The 22,804-nt window shown below is 32.7% G+C and overlaps 3 protein-coding genes and 1 pseudogene across 3 annotated transcripts in view; 3 read left to right on the top strand and 1 right to left on the bottom strand.

Annotated features, from left to right (window-relative positions):
• The window catches only part of LOC133188585 (3'-5' exoribonuclease 1-like), a 291,755-nt gene that overhangs the window by 129,571 nt on the left and 139,380 nt on the right, over positions 1-22,804 (bottom strand). The gene's annotated exons all lie outside the window — the stretch shown is intronic.
• The window catches only part of LOC133188582 (uncharacterized), a 294,465-nt gene that overhangs the window by 169,619 nt on the left and 102,042 nt on the right, over positions 1-22,804 (top strand). The window lies entirely within an intron of this gene.
• The window catches only part of LOC133188587 (uncharacterized), a 39,003-nt pseudogene that overhangs the window by 1,986 nt on the left and 14,213 nt on the right, over positions 1-22,804 (top strand).
• On the top strand, positions 20,407-21,113 carry LOC133188590 (uncharacterized). Its single transcript, XM_061324073.1, has 2 exons — positions 20,407-20,545; positions 20,639-21,113. Exons 1-2 carry the CDS (start codon positions 20,427-20,429, stop codon positions 21,111-21,113), a joined length of 594 nt encoding a protein of 197 aa, XP_061180057.1. The 5' UTR covers positions 20,407-20,426.

The raw sequence follows: 22,804 nt of genomic DNA, 5'->3' as shown, positions 1-22,804 counted from the left end.
AAAGTCAGGATTGTTTAGGTCACATGATCTCGAATCACATTTTTACATTATTGATAGAAATAAAGAGCATTTCTTAAAAAATGGAGTATCTGAAGAATAATAAACAAGCAGATAGGTTTATTTGTTAGTATATTTGCAAGTCTATTTCTGCTATATAGATTCCAGATTACATGATGTACACATCATCTTCAAGTTGGATGATGCCATAGCTATTTAAAGAATGGAATTCTAGCATCTTATGAATCATTGTTTACATGAGTTTTCCATTATCAAGAGTCCAGAAATATCCTGAATGAAGATAATGTCATTTAGCACTTACTGTCTGGTCAAATGATGTCTATATACTTTAATCATGACTTGAGAAAAAAAAATCCTGACTATTGATAGCAAAATAAGCTAAGGATTTGTGAGAAGAATACCGATATTCAATAGCCATGTTTGATGAGAAACATTTGACTTGGTCTTTTAATGCAATAATTGACAATGCAAGTATAACAAAAAAATTCAAGCTCTCTAAAATTTGAAGTACAATTTGCGATTTGGGTTTCTTTTGTTCCAATTTTTTTTAAAAAAGAGTTCACAATCATAAGATCAAGTAAATAAAAAACCCAGTACTTTCCACCAGTGCAAGTATGTTCCAATGTATGATGGATATTTACAAGCAAATTGAACTGACAAACCCACAACTCCCATACATTTAACGTAAGATTGGCTAATAAAGGTTTTTAAATTTCTTTCCTAACTCAATTTAACCTGAATTTCAATGAAAAATCACAAACAGGTTTGGCTGAACAGTGATGTAAAAATTACATAACAGTAACTACTATACAATATTTCTGTTAAACAAAAATAAATCCATTTCTTGATACCAAAAAAAAATCATCTTTATTATCATGAATTTTCCCCCAATGTTTAATTCAGCAAGACAATATAAAGTAACTGACTTCATCACAAGATTTTTAAATTCTTTGCCAAGTGCTTTAGGGGTACAATAAAGACTTGAACTGTCATCTTGAAAAAAAAATTAATTTATGGCAATATTTAATGCAAAACATTTAGTCAATCAGTTAAAAATGTTTGTTTTTTTTACCCAAATATACAAATCCAGAAATATTGCTAACTGAATTCCAAATCAGACATCAATCACAAAATGCTGAATACCAGAGCACTTTCGCTTTGTGGCCACCATTCTTTCATCAACTGCCATCTCTCTGAAAGACTGGAGGAACTCCTTTGACTTGTCCAAGACATAATCAGTTCTGGTTGTATTCGCACAATTAGTTTCTATCCTATAAAAGATTAAGTTTTTATAATTAAATAGGTATTATAAAATTTATGTAAATTTACATATATAAAAGTAAGAAAGCTAGAATTAACACACTGATTATGTTGAAATAACTTTCTTTTTCAAATTAAAAGTATTTATTTATAAAGTTTATTTATTATGTGATACATGTAGTTACAGGTATATGGTATGGGGACGTCAATGTGTTATGACTAAAAAAAATACCGGCCGAATAGCCATCCATTGAATGAAGTTTGACCATCCATGTACATGTGATAATTCAAAAGAAACTGAAAATTGAGAAACAGAAATTCTATTCACATACATCATGCAGATTGAAAATACCACAGCGGTCTATAAAAGAAGGCTGGCTCCATATTTGAGCATAATGGGTGGTAAAATGGCGAGTTTACATGCATAATAATGCATTATAAATATCATGTGTATCACATATTTTTTTCAAAATATTAGTCAATGTGTGAATGCAATATCAAATAAATACAATTAAAAGTTCACTTTATTTAGAATTAATGTTTAGAGATATCATCATCATTTATTTGGTATCATATGTCATCATACATAAAACAAATACACATAAATATACATAATCATTTGAAAGACAATATTTGGGAATCCATAAATTTTAAATAATTTATGAATAAGTATTCAGGAAACCATATTTTAGATAGTGACTAGTTGATACCAGGATAACCCATTAAAGCTGGAGAGCTTATTTCCAATGGGGTCCTACCCTAAATAAGATAAAAATACAATGTTTCATCATTAAAGCACTATAACATTTTTGGCACTATAATCTTAGCACTGCGTTGCTTATACGTTAAATTTAATTTAAGTATGACAACATATAGGATCAATGAAATAATAAAATATGTTTTATAAGTTAATGCTGAAACATATCACTTTCATGTTCTAAAATGCCATTTTGTAAGATAAAACTCTTAACTTGTTTCTTAAAAGTAATCTTTCCTTTAGTACATTTAATAGAAGCTGGTAAAAAATTCCAGTCCTTAATGCCATTATAGTAAAAAGTATCCGCTTGACATGCTTTCACATGAGGAATAAAAAAATCTTCATTAGTGGATGCTCTAGTGTTTCGTGAAGACACAGCTGACCTTAAAGTAAAATTTTCGCTTAGATAGGATGGCGCACAACCATGATATATGTTATACACATGGTTTAATCTGAGTTGTCTTACCCGGTCTTCTATATTTAAATAATTTAATGTAATAAGCACTTTGTAGTTTATGGAATGTAAAGGAGTTAAATTCAGTATAAATCTTACCATTTTGTTTTGACATACTTGTAATTTCTTTTTCAAACTCTTTGACAAACCTGCATACCATGCACAACAAGCATAATCTAAATGACATTGTATAAGAGCAGAACATAATAACATTTTACTTCTTATATCCAAAAAACGAGCTTGTCTGTATAAAAAACGCAACCTGTTGTTGACTTTTTGTACAATGGACTCAACAATAAATTCACCACTCAAAAATTGATCAACAAAAACTCCTAAATATTTAACTTTTTCCATAGAATGTATTGTATGTCCATTACACTCAATGTGAAAATCTTGGACACTTGAAAGCTTTCTTGATCCAAATAAAATACATTCAGTCTTCCCAAGGTGTAGAGATAACTTATTATCTACTAGCCAATTTGAACATTGTTTTAAAACAGTACTAAGTTTTTTCTGAAATAAAATCTACATTTTTATGAGAAAATAAGATTGTGCTATCATCAGCATATAAAATAAGTTTGCAGTCAGGATCAATACTGGAAGCCATATCATTGACAAAAATTAAAAATAGTAGAGGGCCTAAAATACTGCCTTGCGGTACACCACATTTTACTGTACCTGGGTCAGACATAATATTTTCTAATTGTACAAACTGTTTTCTATTTGATAGGTAAGATTTGAACCAATCAGTATTTCTTATTCCAATAGCATTAAGTTTTTTGCATACAGGAATTTTCACTACAAAAAGAAAGAAAAAATGATTAACTTGTTCATTCGTTATAATAAGCACCTGTGTCCTCCACATCATGGTCTTTCCAGTGCATGGTAGGGTTAGCAAGTGAATCTTCACAGCTGAACGTTCCGAAACCAGCACCCTAAACATGCTAAAAAATTCGATGTGTTTGTGTTAGACAACAACTCTCAAGAAATATGCCAAACTTGATTTTACTTTGAATGTTACTTGGGGTGGTCATCAAAAGTTATACACTTCAAAAACAACACAAAATTAGCTGAACAAGTATTAATCTAATAATGCAAGTTCATACCGGCTAACGCCTATGCATGTGCATGTATCAATATCAAATGGCATAGTGTACCACTTGTTTTCATTTGAACGTGAATAAATGCACTTTCAAAACAGTTTTAAACTCTTCAACCAATACTTACTCACCTCTAATACCAAAGGAATGACCGTCTTATCTGATGAATTGATGTGATGTTCTCCATCATAAAATAATCATGAAAATTGATGTTCACATTATCGTGTTGTTGTTTACTGCTACAGCGGAAACACGTGGTAATCTCGATTCGTATCAACTCTTGCAGTGATGAGTCGTGTAAAATTTATGCGAGTGCTTGTTTCAAAATGGTTTAGATTTAAATTCATGTCAGTACAGGTCTTATTATATTTTATATAAAGAATATATGACACATACAGCAATATAAATTCTGACTTTTTCGACGTAAAGACTCTTAGGGAATATACATGTACATTTTTTTTTACTCAACATTATTCTATGTATAAAATAGATAAATTCATTATGTGAAGAAAAAAAACACATTTCACTAAAGGTTTAAAGATATTATTTGTGTTTTTTAACCAATTATTTTGTAAAAAGCATTTATTTCAATAAAAATATATAATGAAATAGTACTAAACAGTATGTTGTTCCGAGTGAGGCGCAACGAAATCGACCTTGACGTTAAATATTGATCAGCCCCGTTTTTTTCAACAAAAAATTACGCGGAGCTAGGTCCAAAATTCAAACTATCGTAATTCAGAAAATACTGAGAGTTAGAATACCAGTAAAGGCTTGTTGAAATGGAAATTTTCTTCACTTTTATCAGCTGTATTTTGTTTTCCCTATTTCAATATAGAAATACAATTAAAAATGAGCTTTGTTTAAATATTATGAATAAAAACGAGAAAAAACACAAACGTGGAAGAAAATGCTTGTTTTTAAAAAATATTTTAAAGTAAAAACAACAATTTTTACATATTTTAAAAGCAGGGAAAATATGCTTTTTAAATATATCAACTTTCTTTATGCAATTAATCAGGAAAAAATATGCCAATCGTCGGAAAAATCGTCCTTGCTTTGGAAATTTGCGCCATTTTCAAAAAGTCATGAATGTCTTCAAAACGTAAAATCTATTCATTACCGACTTATAATCTATAAAATTTTTACAGGGTTTAAAAGTAGAGAAAGAGCTGGGTACGTTAAGACCGATTTACAGCCCTGTAAAATCGGCAAAAATTAAACGCACGATTACATTCTATCAATTGTATCAATTAACTGTTAAGGTTTCCCTGTGTGCGAAATAGGAATAAATTTTTCTCAACTCACGTGCCCTTTCATTTATATAACGTTCAAAACCGGTCTAATATTCCGGAATTCCCCTATTTTGGACGTTTTCCTCCTCTTCAAGTCTATATTTCGATATGGCCGCATCCGAGTATGTATGCGAAACTTTGCAGAAAGAACAAATACACTACGATTTTTAATATTAAAGAGAAAAAATAACCTTACAAAAGTGCGGCCACATCCGTTTTTACAAAAAATTGAAGTAAAAATGCTGCATTTTTGGATAGACGTCACCTTTTCTCCACAATAAAATCTATATTTTTAAAGAAATTAATTGTTTATTTCTATATCTGAAGGCTTTATTATTTTTTTTTTATTGTTTTTTAAATTCAATTCTGCATTTGAAAAAAAATTAATTTAATACAATTATTTATGCAAAAGAAAACCATATGAACCTTTCTCAGTGAAATTTACTATGGGACATTACATGTAAATTAGTGACGCAATGCATTGAAAAAAAAATGACGTCACAAAGAGCAATCATGTTGAAAATATGTACTTGAGACAATTTCTTCAGTCTTCACAACTATGATAAATATTCAATCAATATTTACAGCATGAAAAAGTGATTTAACGACATAAGTTGGGATGGTTCAGACAATCAATTTACATTTAATCCTACATGTACAATGCACCTCCAATTAAAATGCGCGACTCTTTCATAGTGGACATTGACTTTATTTGACTTAAGAAAAGATTATTTTTAACATTTTTATTGAAAATCATCAGCTTTCTTAAGTATGTTTTATTCGTTTTCAATTTATATATGTCTGGGATTCATGAATGTCACAAGACAATAGCTAACGTTTTTTTTTTTTTTTTTGGGGGGGGGGGGGAGGTAGATTGGAAGCTTGTCTTACATGTATAGTTGTCACCATTTGAACATTTCTTTTCAAAACTTGTTATCCTTGTCACTGTATTGTTGCAGATTTTTATTTGACAAAATGAATTATATCAGAAAGGATTCTAGTGTTTTATCGAATAATCAGGAAGTGTTTTATATATGACCAAATACTTTTAAATCTGCCACTGCCGACCTACATTTACTTATTGAAGGTCAGCAGCTGGGAATGGAAAAGTTCTTACATGTAGTTACACTTATTAATTATATATACATTTATCATGCTGATCGGAATATTGACATCAGTGTTTTCAAGTAAAATTGGGTTTAATTTATAATTTACAAGGAATTTTAGATAATTATGTTGACCAAGTTTATATGGCTTAAAAAACGTATACAGTGGTGTACGCTTTCGGTATTTTCTACGAAAATTTAAGTGAAACATGATACAATCAACCTTTTTTTATTGTCTATAAATAAAGATTATCTGTTCCCATGCAGTTCTGTAAGAAATACAAACACGATCTTGCATTACTTGTGGACAAGACACCCCCTTTCCGCTCCGTAATCGATGGTTTAACTCGTTATTTTTTTTTTCATAAATTGTTTTCCTAATACATTTTAAGGCATTCCAAGTCTTGAAATGAAAAAAAGATTACTCTATAGATATTTATCTGTATAAAAAACGAATGTACATATTAACTACATGTACACTATTGTTAATCTTGAAGTAAGCGAGTATTTTTAAAAGGATTTCATCCAGATTATCCATAAAATAATAGTAATATATTTCATAAGAAATATGTTTAGTATTACAATAGATGTTCATCGCGGGGCTGAAGGAGCGTCCTGTCCAATATCACCTCTGTGAAAACGGCGGTGCACATTATCGCTAGATTTTAAAGATTCAACGTCCGTCTGTGATGATAATCCGTTCCAGAAAAAAAACAAATTAAAAGTATTTTATCGTTACTACAAGGACAAATGCACAAGGAAATGCCCCAGAGAGTTAATGTATCCAAAGGAAGTGATAAAATTATCATTGTCACCGAAATAATTATTATATCAAAAACATGTATCTTACCTACGGCTGTGTAACATGCAAACATAGGGAGGAGTTCTAAATAAAATCTTTATCTATTTTAATGCAGTTTTTGTCTTAGAAGATGACGTGATGTATAGTCTTGCAATTCATGTCAGCAGTTTGTTAGGTATATTTTTAAAGATTTTTTTTTTATCAGACACTAACATGAAAAAGAAACATAATCAAGCTAGTGTTATAATCCGGGAATGGCAAGGATAACTCTATAAAGAAGTACTGTGACGTGTTTTGCGTATTGTTCCCACAAGTAACAAAATAACATAAGATTTCGTATAATTTGATAACTGAACTAGAAATAAAATCTCTATATAGCCTATAAAAAGGGACGTGAAAGTGAATTTTGATTCTTCTATGTGAGTGTTCTGTTATTCTGCATTTCGATTATTTGTATTTTGTCTCTATGTAAAAAGAAGGGGGGGGGGGGGCTTACTGATAATCAAGTTATACATGTACATGTACTGTAATGAGTACCAATAAAAAAAATTATATCAAGAATTTGATTTAAAACTAAATACATCCCTTTCCAATTTCCTTTGGCTCCCCACTGGACTGTGACCGTTGATCGATCTTTTACTGATCGATATCATTGTAAGTGTCTGCCGTTTCATGCTGCATTGCTTTGAAGACGACAAGCGCATATTTTCATAGCTGACGCGGATAAACTCTATATGAAAATCATACACACAATATTATATCATTATTTTTATAACTTTTAGTTTTAGGAAATTATGCCCGTTAGAGTGTACTACAGGCTTCTGAATCCCTTCCCGAGAATTCGTGTGCATTTCCTGTCGAATTCACTACGCAGATTTAGGCATATAATTTTCAATTTTGTTAATCAAATAATGAGTATGTACATGCAAAGTACTGTGTTTGTCTCTAAAATTAAATTATTAGCATTGGCTATATAAAATATTTTGTTCTTCGAAAAATTGATCTAAACAAATCGCACACCCTTTTTTAAGCCTTCGGAGATTCACGGTTTTTATTTGAAGCAAAATTTTTCAAGGTCTGTAACGCAAGTTATGATAAGGCCATTCCAAGTTTTTTTTTTCTATGTGCAGTGTACGCGGACGAATTGGTTTTGAGGTTATGAAATTAAAAAGAAACACAAATTAAAATTGATAAATACAAAGCTTTGAAACGCAAACACAAAGTTAACTCAAATTAAAGTCAACAAATACGAATCTATGAAATGCATTTTACTCTTCTGGGATTGCCATCCCTCTTTTTAAGTGGTGTATTATTTTTTTTATTTCAATAAACTAGTAGTTTAACTACAAGTTTTATGGCGAGGAGAGGTCTCAAATGATAATAAGAAATTCTAGAACTGTTCTGAAAATGCTGCGTTTTTCCCCTTTTGGTTCGTGTGTTTTCTCGGATAGGAAGATAAGTTAGAATGGACGCTAAACAAAGAAAAAACTTGGAATGACCTCATCAATCAGGACTCTTATAACCGGTCTCCTCTTGTGGTTTTAACATAGAAAGTGATTGTGTGTAAGTATATTGGGGATTGTTCCTGGTATTTTACATGAACCATGCAGTAAAGCGGATCCACTGGAATGAATAAATAACGATCTATAAAAGAAATCCTAACATCAGAGAAAAAATTTTTAACGCAGTTTAAGACACCTCGTAACCCCGTAATAGTAATTTATACGTTTATAAAAAAAAAAATAATAAAAAAAAAAAATTTAAAAAAAAAATACGAAATTAATAGCGCTGCTATTTGTTGGTATGGAACGCCGCAGCTGCCTTATGTGGAGAACATTCATTATATGCTGATAGTTTGTCATTATATGCTGATACTTTGTCATTATATGCTGATACTTTAACATTATATGCTGATACTTCAACATTATATGCTGATAGTTTGTCATTTATATGCTGATAGTTTGTCATTATATGCTGATACTTCAACATTATATGCTGATTTTTTGACATTATATGCTGATACTTTGACATTATATTCTGATACTTTGACATTATATGATGATACTTCACTATATATATGGTGCTTTAAAAATACGTCCAAAACGCATGTATTAACAGAATGTGCGAGATGTTTTTATTAAGATGGAATATTGCAGGTTGTTCGACGAATGCACGCCTTTTCTCAGCTAACAAGGTCTTTTTGGCCTGATTTAAAGGTTCAAGTGGATATAGACATTTCGATCGTTGTTCACATTCATCATTTCAAGGAAAACTAACGTTGTATCTTAAAATATGTATGTGTAATCATAGGGGCTTATCTTTCGGATTGTTAATGAAGATTTTTGAATCTACTTTAAATACACTTAAAAGTTGTTAAAATAAAGATTCTTACACTTTCAGTCAAGAAAACCCACGTTTAAAAAAGACGTACCGCACCTATATATATATACATAAAGTATATAGGTGTGGTATATGTACGTCTTTAAAAAAATGAAGAAAAAAGTAAGAGGTTGAAAGAAAAGTTTTAGAAAACTTTTATGTTCTTCATATTCAATAGAGAAAACCTGAATCTTGAGAAAATCTTTGCTCTTATATACTCATTTTTACTACAAGTATTTTTTTTTTTTTTTTTTTTTTGAGTTTATATTGTCATTTTGTCATTAATATCACCCCCCCCCCCTCGTTGCCCGCGTGGCGCAGTGGTTAGAGCGTCTGCTCTAGAATCGTGAAGTAAGGAGTTGGTCCTTATGTCGTGGGTTAGAATCCCTCTGTGGGACATGGAGACCGGTCCTTCGGATAAAACAATATAAACCGAGGCCCCGTGTCGCAGTAGGTGTTGGCATGAAAAAGATCCCTCGCTGCTCAATGGCCCTGAGTGCCGAGTATAGGTAAAAAAAATTTGCAGCTCTCCACCGACAAGTGGTGGCGTCTTCATATGAGTGAAGAAAAATTCTTGAGAGGGACGTTAAACAATAATCAAACAAACAAAACACCCCCCTCCCATCTTGAAATCTTGTATACCCCTCTGGAATGTGTTTACGGGCTTTTAAGTTACATGATTATATGTATTATTGCAAAAAATAAATAGATACATGTTTTTTAATATGTTTTCTTATAGATGAATTTATACTGCATGAGGTATAATTTAATTGAAATTGAAGAATTTTCAATGAAATATTACATTAGTTGTTTGGTTGTTAAAAATATTATTTTTGAGTTTATAATTTTTTATTTTTTTTTTTTTTTTTGGAAGGGGGGGGGGGGGGGTTGTTGGCAAGATTACAACTCCGTTCAAACTAACTTCATAAGCTCAGTTTCGGTGATTTTCCAGTTTTCCAGAATGATCGCAAACATGGCACTGGATGTATAGACCAGCTTAAATAGTTCAGTTAAAATGCAATGGCAGCTAGATTCTGGAAAAGCTTTTGAGTCATTAGTAGCCTAAATAGTAGTAGAGGTAGGATGATACTAGCACACATCAATTCCAATCACTGTACTATATAAGTCTACCAAATATGCAAATTAAATCAGAAGGCTTAGAGACTAGCCCTGCCTACTGTACTTTATAAGTCTGCCAAACATGTAAATTAAGTCAAAGGCTCAGAGGCTACATCATCCAAATGACTCCACCCATTTGATAATAAGGTTTAAATCAGAAGGCTTAGTGACTAGCCCTGCCTACTGTACTTTATAAGTCTGCCAAACATGTAAATTAAGTCAAAGGCTCAGAGGCTACATCATCCAAATGACTCCACCCATTTGATAATAAGGTTTAAATCAGAAGGCTTAGTGACTAGCGGTGTTCTTACAGAAGGCTCAAGATCTGACTCCACCCATATGATAATAAGCAAAAGGCTTGATTGAGTTTACTATATGATCTTACATAAAGTTCATGAACTGAATAATTCTAGAATTTTCCTTTGATTTATATCCGTTACGGCATTGCCATATAAATAGGACATCATTTTTAATTTATTGATTTGACTCATAAAATACCAAACAGAGCACTGACTCGAATTTTAAAAAATGGAAAGTGTTAGCATTGTTTCCAATTTATTAGAGGCAAACTGTGATGATGATTTCAGAAAATCCTCTATGAATCAAAAACTGAAATTCATTTCTTTCTTTGCAATTTCAACTATTGTTATGATACTTCTATGCGTGAATACAGTACTGTTGGAGGAAAAGCGAAACATAGAAGAGCTAAAAATGAGTGATTGTATTCAGTGGAAGTGCGCGAATTCTACATATATACCCCCAAATTGTTCGTATGTAGACAAGTATCCACTCAGTGATGAGGTCTACGTAAGAATATGCCAGTCTAATGGAAACATAACAATAGATATACGATTATTCAGAGATGAAGAAGGGACCAGTAATGGAATTCAAATCAGCAAAATGCAATGGCAATATTTGAAAAACTCAGTAGCACACATAGATTCTTCATTATTGAGGATATCGCTTTGAAGATATTATGTTTTATAATTACGAAATTTTGTAGTGACAATTCATTATAAAGAATCATTCATCCTGAACAGTATGAAATAAGTATATGATACACTGTACTTTACATCTGGGAGAATAAAGTTCAAAGATGGATGTTGAACATAAATATTACGAATTGTTCATCTCTCTTTGCATTGATACTATTTGGGATAAAATTTCCGAAATATCGAGAGAAAGGTGTAATGGTTGTGAAATAGATCATCCATCACAAACGGAACATTCATGTCTGATGGATTCAACACACATGAAACTAATAATGAATTTTGAGCTCGCCTATATGAAACTGAACATTCGAGACGTTTTCCAGATTATGCTGAGAGATCATGACTGTGATCGTACAGAGATACTATCTTTGTCTGAAATTATGAAAACCTATTGCCTCACTGATTTTTGGAGGAGTAAGTTATATTCAGGAATGGAGAGGGAATCTACATCATGCGATTACTGAAACCATGAGTGATAAAGAAAAAACACAGTATTTGGAAAACTATTATAATTATAATATTCGCAATCCTGCAGCATATACAACACCTGAGAAACTTTATCAAACACTGAAATCGAACAAAGACTTTAATTTTAGCAAATATTTTATTTCTAAATGGCTAAAAAACAGGATGCGTATACATTACAGCGGCAGATTCGTCGACCCACTAAAGTTCCCAATATTCGTGTTAGTGGCCTCAATGTTCAATGGAGCATGGACCTCATGGACGTTCAAAACCTATCAAAAGAAAATGATGGAATCAAATTTCTGCTGATATTGATCGACACACTTTCTAAATATTTAAGAATTGTAGCTCTTAAGCAAAAATCTGGTAGAGACGTTTTAAATGGTATTAAACAAGTATTTCAATCTGGTGTAAAGTGTCAGACATTAAGAAGTGATCGTGGAGGTGAATTTAAGAATCGATTACTGCAAAATTATTTACAAAATGAAGGTGTCAGAATTTTTTTTGCTAATCAAAATTCGAAAGCGTCTATTGCGGAAAGAGTTATACGCACAATTCGCGGTAGACTATACCGATACTTTCAAAAAGAGAGAACACATAGATATATAGATGTCTTACCAGATTTAGTAAACAATTACAATTCAACACCGCATAGGAGTATTGGAGGTCTAGCACCCAAGGAAGTCACTGCAGACAATGAAGCAGATGTGTGGGCACAACTCTATTTGAAAAAGAAAAATCAAAACAAAAGTGTTAATCCAGTAAAAAAAGAAAAAAGAAGAAAAAACATTAGATTTAGATTTAAATTAAACGACTTGGTGAGATTATCTCATTTAAAGCATATTTTTCGCAGAGGTTACAATCAACAATTCACGGGAGAGATATTTAAAATTGCAAAAAGATTCCACTTGCAAGGAATACCAATGTACAAAGTTAAAGATTTTAACCAAGAATTGATTGAAGGTGACTTCTATGAAAACGATTTACAAAAAGTTGATAAAAACGAAGACTCGTTATGGCTCGTTGAGAAAATACTTAAAAAGAGGAAAAGAAAAGGATTGACAGAAGTGTTAGTGAAATTTGAATCTTGGCCCGAGAAGTTTAACCAGTGGGTGAAGGAATCAGATATAATTGATTTGAAAACGAAGTAATGGAAAAATATATATTTGTCAGGTCGAGTGAGTCCAAGGAGTATTATCCTGAAAATAAACCGTACGATTTTAAAATTCACCTTGACAACGCTTTGGATTTACACGGCTACTGGAAAATTGGGATAACTGAGTTTTTTACTCTGTCATCACCGAAAAAAACAGTAATTGACAAAGCAACCTCAAAACCCATTACGACATTTTATCATAAATCTTTATTTGTTTATTCCGATGTGTGTGATTTTTCCAGTGTTAATGGTCATCAAGAACCCTTACTTCGTGTCATTCAATCTGACCCATCTTACGGTTGGAATGACAAATTTTTCCCTGTGTACTACATTCCTTTGAAAGTCATTGAACTTTCTAACCTACATTTGTATTTAAGGGATGAGGACGGTTCACTTGCTACATTTATTGATTCTGACGTGTGGATGACACTTCATTTAATACGATATCCATTTTAGTCATGGATGTTAACAAAAAGTTGTATGTACCCGATACAAAAAAATGGACAATGTTTTATATGCATATAAACAAAGGAAGTGTAAACCCTTATAGCGATCATACGATGAAAGAATACCAGCGAGGTGGTGGATTACGAAATAAAACTTCACCATATATGATAAGCATTGATAACTACACAAAGAGAGCAGTCGAACAAGATACAAATCCAAAAATAAATATGACCTCACCAGCTGAACAGGTAGTGGAGCAGGCAAAGAGTGAAATTAAGAGAGAAAAAAGTACTACAGAAAAGGGGAAGCGAGTCTTGAAGCGTCACAGTCAGAAGTCGAACGAAGAAAAGAACGGACGTACAGCAAAAAGAAAAAAAATTGTAAAGTTAAAGTCAGACGTATTTGGACTGTATTAAATCATGTCTGTTTTATCCAGTGAAACTTTTAGAGAAGCTATGCCTAGCCAACTTTCTTTGTTTGATTTACCACCAACTCAGACTGCAGTGGAAAACATTTACTTTCAAGATGTTCGTCCAATATCTCAAATATCGGATAGTTCACCTATTGAATTTCAACTTTCTGCACAAAACGGAATGGACTACATTGATCTGAAAAGAAGTAGAATTTATGTTAAACTAAAAGTAATGAATGGAGAAAAAGCGTTAGTGGCTGATGACATTGTCGGTCCAGTGAACTTGCTTTTACAATCACTCTTTAACCAAGTCGATGTTTCCATGCAAAACAAGCCTATAAATAGCTCAGGAGCACACTATCCATACCTTAGTATGCTGAATACTCTTATAAACTTTGGCACAGACGCAAAATCTTCACAATTAACTTCACAGTTATGGGAGAGTGATGCCGCCGGAGAATTTGATGACTGCAATGCCAAAAGCGGAAGAAATTCAGGATTGCTAAAAAGAGCTTTACTTATCAAGGGAAGCAAAACCATTGATCTGGAAGGTCCCATCATGCATGAATTATTCCAGATAGATCGATATATTCTCAATCAAGTGGGTATTTCCCTCAAATTCTATCGCACACGACCAGAGTTTTGCCTCCTCTCGACCACCTCTACCGGGAAAAATTACGTTATAAAGTTAGAGGAAGTTATTCTACGAGTTTGTAAATGTAAAATTAATCCAGCCGTAATTCTTAGTCATGCCAAGATGTTGGAGACCACTACGGCTAAATATCCATATAAGAAAAGCATAGTGAAAATGTACAGTCTAGCCAAGGGCTTACTTAACATATCCATTGAAAATATGTTTTCGGGAACCAGACCAGACAGGCTGTATGTCGCCTTTGTTTCATCACAAGCAGTAGCTGGAGATTTTACAAAGAACCCTTATAATTTTAAACATTATAACATAAACCAGATTGCTTTGTATAGCGATGGAACTCCTGTAGGCAATACACCCATAAAGCTTTCTTTCGATGCCACCAATGGGGATAGCGTTGTCTCAGCCTTTGTGAATTTATTTGACAATGCAGGAAAATGGCTCTTTGATGGCGGAAATGCTATCACCAGAAAACAATTTGCAGAAGGGGGTAATGTCATATTTTGCTTTGATTTAGAGCCTACATTCGAACAAGGTGAATATTTGACATTACTTAAGCAGGGTAATGTGCGTTTAGAGGTACAGTTTGGTGTTGCTCTACCAGAGACCCTGACGGCTATTGTGTGGGGTCAATACTCTGCTCTTTTCGAAATTAATCAGGCTAGGGATATAATAACCACTTGAAGAATGTCAGCTCTCAGTAATGTACAACTGAAATGCATGATTGCCTGCGATCCACTGATGAAGGATAATATAATTGGTGTCTACTCAGCAGATCAAATAAAAACATTAGATGTCCAAAAAGGACTCATTGTAAATACGAAACCATCCGGTCACGAAGGAGAACACTGGCTTGCTGTTTACAATAACGGAGATTGTGTGGAAGTATTTGACAGTCTAGGAATCACGAGTGACAAAAGTACAATTGACTTTTACAAATTTAAAAGTACATTTTGTCTTAATAAAATACGTATTCAGTGTGTCAATTCATTTGTATGTGGTCATTATTCTGTTTTTTATCTCTTTCTTAAAGTGCGAGGCATTGCATTTCAGGACTTTTTACAATTTTTTTCACCTTCTTGTGAAATAAGTGATGATTATGTGTATAGATTTATTAACCGTACATTTCCATTGTGTTTAACAAATCATATGTGACATATACATATATAGCTGCTTTGAATAAATATATATATCATACTAAGCTTTTGAGCTCATTTTATGCTTGAATTTCTCGGAACGATGACAGAAATTGAGAGTGAAAAATTGACCAAATTTAAAGCCAATAGTAACATAATTGTGACTGGACAGTCACATGCTGGAAAATCAACATTTGTATTTTCTCTGCTGAAACATTTAAAATTATTTGAGTCGAACATTAAGCATATACTTTACGTTTTCGGAATATGGCAGCCATTATTTGATCGAATGGAGAGAGAAATTAGTTCCATTACGTTTTACCAAGGAATTCCGGATAAAGAAATTCTAGAAAGATATTCTAGCAAATATGGCAGCATTTTACTGGTACTGGACGATGTTATGGGGGTAGGAACAAGTAATGTAGAATTAATGAATTTATTTACAACGTATTCTCATCACATGGGTATAACTGTTATCTTCTTGCTGCAAAACATTTTTCCTCCTGGAAAGTACATGCGAACCATATCCTTAAATGCGCATTACATAATATTGTTTAAGAATCCGAGAGATGAGCGGCAAGTAAGGACATTAGGTAGTCAGATTTTTCCTAACCAATCAAAGTATTTCATGGATGCTTATAAGAAGGCAACTGAAGTTCCTTATTCATACTTGTGTGTGACATTGTATCCGGGTACAGCTGAGAGATATCGCTTATCTTCCAATATTTTTCCAGAGGAGGAAACAGTTTTATACTTACCAATGTAGAGTTATGTCTTCATCTATTAAAGATCATTTGGATTTTCTAAGATTGCTAGCGTTCACTCACAAGAAGCAAAGACTGCAATTACTTCGAACCATTAACGACAGCCAATTTGACATTTTGATAGAAGTCGTGTACAACATTCTTAAAGGTGTTTGTTCTCTGACTAAAGAAGAGGAGGAGAAAATAAAAAAACAAAGAACTCTTTTACGACAATTAATTGAAAGAAAAGTAGGTAAACGTGTTAAAAAAGATATTTTAATTCGTATTCAAAGTCTTATACCAACATTATTATCGTCTGTGAATAGATATCATAAATATCTGTTTAACAATGGCAAAAGAGGTTGTACTAGTTCCGAGAGAAAAATATCAGAAATTGCTGGAAGGCCGCGAGATGATTCAAAAAAATCAGAGCGAGACATACAACTTAAAAACGAATGAGGATTGCAAAGAGAAGAAAGGAGTCAGTGAGCTGAAAGACATTAACATAAAAAGTGTTTTGGTGAACAAAAAAGTGTCAAATCCTGATACAGAGCACGAAGACACGGGAGTTAACCAACATCGCAATAAAAGAAAGTTGAATGATCTGAAAGATACTGACACGGAAAGCGCTTTTGAGAACAAAGAGATGACACATTCTGATAGTGATCTTGAGAAACCGAGTGCTAATCAGAGTGTAAAGTTAGAAAATACTGACATACAAACCGATAAGTCGGATGACAACTCCACACAATTAGCTGTACGCAGTACGACTGCAAACATCACAAATCGTCAGAAGGCATCTACAAACAAAAGAAAGACGTTTAGAAAAAAATGGTTGAAATATAAATGAAAACTTATGGATCGGAGTGATAAATTATTCCATTGCACGGATTGCAAGAAGAGTTACAAACGCAAATCAGACTTAAACAGACACTATAGGTCAAAGCAGGAAAAGATCGTATGTCCTATTTGTGATCACCATTTTAACAGAAAGGATAATTTTAAAACTCACTATCGGCGATTTCATAAAGCTGCATCCAGTATCCAGCTTGGGGGTAATAATCAACCTTCATCATCAACAAAAATTAAAGAACAACAGTCGTCATCCCAATCGGGAGAAACGAGTGACACTGAAGCTCAAATTTCTGAGGAATTGCAAGAGAAAGAACCTGAAAACAATGAACATGAAATTACACAGTCAATTAATGATCAAGTAACTTCAATCAAAATTAAACCGAGAGAGATGGAAAAATTTGATCTTCTTGTGTTTTATTCTAACATTAAAGATAAAATCCAGGAGTTAATTATCTCGCACTCACCCGTGAGGAAGGGATTAAAATGGTATCTTGTAACAAGGGTGGAATTCACCCGTGAAAGGGAGGGTCAGGTAGAAAAGGCCTTACCTCATTTTCGTAGCATCACTTATAGACATTTAACCTCAGAAGAATTTAATATTCATTTTCTAAACGAATCCTTTCAAAAAATGTTTGCAGCAAAAGAAGAATTCATCATGAAAGGTTCCGACTGGATTTTTTCCAAAGTGATTTACGTTGAATTATGCTACGTTGTATACTCTCCATTGAAGGGCGGAACTTATATTAAAGAACCGAGCGAACTACGAAATAGCAAATCATTGGTGAACATAAAAAATAAAGATCAAAAATGTTTTTTGTACTCAGTTTTAGCAAAACTTTATCCTGCTAAGCGCAATCCCTCGAGAGTAAGTCATTACCGCGCATACGTTAACAAAGTAAACATGCGAGGTATTCACTATCCTGTTCATGTCACACAAATTTCAAAATTTGAAAATCAAAATAATATTTCCATAAATGTTTTTGGATATGAAGATAAGGAGATATTTCCAATGCGCATTACAAAATTGAAAAAAAAATCACATGTCGATTTACTGTATTTAAAAAATAAGGATAATTTCCATTATTGCTTAATCAAGAATCTAAATCGATTTCTCTACCGGACAGAAGGTGGAACATCTCATCATTCACATCACTACTGTCCTTATTGTTTACATGGATTTGTAAAAAGAGACACTCTGAATAAACATGTCGACTTTTGCATGTCTCTTGGTGAACAAAAAATAGAGATGCCATTACCTGGAGAAAACGATGTGTTGAAATTTACTGATATTGCAAAACAACTTCGTGTACCATTTGTCATTTACGCTGATTTCGAAACATATGTCAAACCCATTCAAACATGTGACCTTGATCCAAATTCTTCACACACCTGCAATATTTCTGAATTTGAACCTTGCGGATTTGCTTATCATATTATTTCAACGGACAAACGGTATACTAAACCGCCAACTGTATATCGAGGGAATGATATCGTGGAGACGTTTATGACTCGATTACTCGAAGAAGAAGAAAGAATTATCCATTTGTTGCATAGGATAGAACCTATGCAAATAAACAGCATCATTGAAAGTGAATTTCATAGAGCCTCACATTGTCATTTATGTGGATTAAAATTTGAAAAGAAGCACGATAAAGTAAGAAACCATGATCATATAACTGGTAAATTTTTCGGTGCTGCACATAGAAACTGTAATTTACAGTTCAAGCAAGTAGAATTTATACCTGTTATATTACACAATCTTAGGGGATTTGACGCTCATCTTATCATGCAGCGACTAGGAAAATTTAAGAAAAAACGCATCAATGTCATTGCCAATACTAATGAGCGATACGTCTCCTTTACAATTTCCAAGTTACGTTTCATTGACTCTTTTCAATTTCTTACTACGTCTTTGGACATTTTAGTGAAGAATCTTAAATCTAGTGGTGAACAACATTTTCATCAATTCAATGAATACTTTCCCCCCGACAAAAGAAAACTTTTATTGAAAAAAGGAATATACCCATATTCATTCATTACAGACAGTTCAAAGTTTTTAGTGAATGAATTACCCCCCAAACACGAATTCTACAATACAATACGCAAGTGTCACATCACAGATGAAGAGTATGAACATGCTAAAGAAGTGTGGAGGGTAATGGATATCCAAACAATGGGTGAATATCATGATCTGTATGTACTTTGTGACGTGCTACTTTTAGCAGATGTGTTTGAACGATTCAGAAGCATATCCATGAAAAGTTTTGATTTAGATCCAGCACAGTATTACACTCTCGCCGGCATGTGCTGGAGTGCATGTTTGAAAATGACTGGAGTTGAATTAGAATTACTGACTGACATAGAGCAATATCAGATGATTGAAAGGGGTGTGCGTGGTGGTGTTGCAATGATGACATTACGTTACGCTGAAGCTAACAACCCTTATATCGGGAAAAGCTATGACCCAAGCAAACCAAATGTTTACTTAGGGTATTTTGATATGAATAACTTATATGGAGGGGCTATGGTTGAAGCCCTACCAGTAAGAGATTTCCACTGGCTGACTGCAGAAGAAATATCGAAGCTTGAAATCATAAATATAGAAAAAAATGCTAAAACGGGATATATCTTAGAGGTAACTCTTGAGTATCCAAGTCATCTGCATGATTGGCATAATGATCTCCCATTAGCACCAGAGTCGTTATCAATCAGAATTGAAGATTTGTCACCTCACTGCCAAAAACTGTATAACTGTCTTCATAAACAAAAAACTGAAGGAGAAATTTCAAGAAAACTTGTTCCTACACTCAGAGCAAAGGAAAAATACGTTGTTCACTATAGGAATTTACAATTCTATCTTCAGCATGGACTTATTTTGAAGGAAATACATCGAGTAATAAGCTTTGAACAAGAAAATTGGCTAAAACCCTACATAGAATACAACACTAAAATGAGACAACAAGCACAGAATGACTTTGACGTTTCTCTTCACAAATCTTACAACAATATCGTTTTTGGGTAAGTTCTCTTGAAAATTATGATAAATTGTAAAATGATCAATGATAAATGATATGATATCGTTACAAAATTTTTAATCTTTCAGGAAAACCATGGAAAACATAAGAAATAGACTGAATTTTAACTTAGTTCACACAAAAAAACGACTGCAAAGATTGGTTAGTAAACCAAGTTTTGAGAGTTTTAGCATCTTTAATGAGGATCTAGTAGGAGTGAAAAACAAAAAGGTGAAACTTTTGCTGAACAAACCAATCTACACTGGGATGAGCATATTGGATCTTTCCAAGCTCTTCATGTATGAATTTCATTATGGCTTCATCAAAAAACAATATGGGGAAAAAGTAAAGTTACTGATGAGGGATACTGACTCTCTGTTCTACAGGTAAAATATAATTATGTTCTTGTGACGCATTTTGATATCTGTGTAAGGCGGATATCGTTCTTGTTTTACTTTCTATTTTAAATTATTTTGTAGATTTGAAGTTGAAGACATGTACAAAGAGATAAACAAATATATTGATTTGTTTGATACGTCAAATTATCCGAGAGATCATTTCCTGTTCAGTGAAAAACACAAGAAGGTTGTTGGTAAAATGAAAGATGAAACTGCATCTCATCCAATCCTTGGATTTGCTGGATTACGACCCAAAATGTATTCATTCATTGTTTACGATGAGAAAAAAACTCAAGTGAAAAAAGCGAAAGGAATCTCCAAATCAGTAGTAAACAAAGAATTGACCTATCAGAACTATGTGAATTGCCTTTTGAGCAGTAAATTAGAGAGACATACAATGAACTCTATAAGGAGTGATAATCATAATCTGTTTCTTAAAGCCATCAACAAAATTTCCTTGTCCTCATTTGACGACAAACGTTGGTGGTTGGAGCCTAACGGTATTGAAGGATTTTCTTATGGACACTATGCGACCAAAGGTCAAATCAATGAATAAACTGTACAATATGTATTTTGATTAAATTTATTAGTATATGGAATGTAAACATGTATTTAAGATTGAGAAGTTTGATACAAATCTTTGAAATAAACATAAAACCTTCATTCCAACAATTTTCTTTAGACAATATACTAATACTTTGACATACAGTAAATAATTAAGCGAAATCCCTTAAATGGAAATTAATTAACAAGGATGCAAATAACAAGTACACAGCTGGGATAGTAACAATAAAAGTCAGTAATCTTAAAATCATATACTTTAAATTTGATGGAGAAATTTTTCAAGTTTTGCAATTGATTTAAATGAGTAAAGGAATAAAGCATGAAATTGTTTACAATAGTTCTATAAATATCGCGTTTTCGTTGCAGAGTCTATTGAAAGTATAAAACGGAAGAGTTTATATCAAGAAAGTATACACGTATTATGATTTGCTTAAGATTTATCAATACTGTGTTAAAATATCTTAATATTTTGACTTTGCTATCCTTAAAGGGTTAAATATGTTGAAAATTAGTTTTCTTCCATAATTTAAAATCAAATTTATAATATACAACTGAATTGATAAATCTTAATATACAATTAAATGAGTACATAAAAGGGTAAAGTAATAGAAACTCAACCAAGTCGGAAGTAAGCTTCATATATTATAACATTAGGTCAAGAATAAAAAAGTGTTTGTTTGCAATTGTCAACCTGTAATTTTAAGAGTGGGTATTTAGGTATTTTTAATTTTTTTTCAATAATAATAAAAAATATTAGTTTTCTGGTTTCAGTTGGATAACAAATAATAGGTTAAAAAAGTTTGAATCGGATGTATTTTAAGTGCTTCGGTAGGCAACTGCAAACAAACTTTTTAATTTTGACCTTATTAAAGCTTAACAATGAAAATCCATGACACATAGATAGTAATAAATGTCAGCCATACGATTTGTGATTATTTCTAATTGTTGTTTGTCTATGTTAAGTTCTCTCTTTTTTTATCGATTCCTTCCAGAAGAACATCTGCTGACGACTTAAGTTTAACTGTCTCATTGTGCAATTCCACCACGCAGGAATGCCGCAAAGAGTGGATGTAACAAATGTCAGCCATACGATTTTTGATTATTTCTAATTGTTGTTCGTCTACGTCAACTTCTCTTGTTTTTTTATCGATTCCTTCTAGAAGAACATCTGCTGATGACTTAAGTTTAACCGTCTCATTTTTTAATTCCACCACGCAGGAATGCCTCAAAGATTGGATCTTGTTAAAATAATTAAAAATAGGGTGAGGGTAACTTCTTCCGCTTCTTGGGTCGAGTATTCATTATTCTTGGTTAACATATTAATTCTTGAGTAAATATTTCTAACTACAGTAGATGGTCATGAATCTTAAAAAGTTGCCCCATCTTCGTTATCGTCTGATTCAACTATAGTAACTTTCCTTTTTTTTGGCACGCTGATTCTGAGCTATATTAAAAAAAAAAGCGGATAACACTTGTGGAATTTTGCCTATCCGACATATGTGTATATCAACTGTATGGATTATCTAAACGGCTATCTATATCATCGTCTAAACATGAAGACAAAATTCAAGAAAACTTACCATTGGAGGACTCGGAGGTTGTAGACTTTTTACAAAGTCTCTTACTGCCGAAATCTCTTCCCCCAAACCTGCCATTGCCAGCATGACCTCCTCAGGGAGGGAA

This window comes from Saccostrea echinata, unplaced genomic scaffold (assembly GCF_033153115.1).
Source record: "Saccostrea echinata isolate AGI-Se365-2 ecotype Australia unplaced genomic scaffold, CSIRO_AGI_Sech_v1 ptg000016l, whole genome shotgun sequence".
Classification (NCBI taxonomy): Eukaryota; Metazoa; Mollusca; class Bivalvia; order Ostreida; family Ostreidae; genus Saccostrea; species Saccostrea echinata.
Note: the sequence above shows the minus strand (reverse complement) of the source record. Positions and strands in the feature narration are given on the sequence as shown.

What these genes read in the sequence shown, in the direction of transcription:
- LOC133188590 (XM_061324073.1), top strand. Translation starts at nt 20,427, where the DNA reads ATGAGCATATTGGATCTTTCCAAGCTCTTCATGTATGAATTTCATTAT. An exon ending in ACTGACTCTCTGTTCTACAG is followed by an intron (nt 20,546 to 20,638) that starts GTAAAATATAAT and finishes ATTATTTTGTAG; the next exon opens with ATTTGAAGTTGAAGACATGT.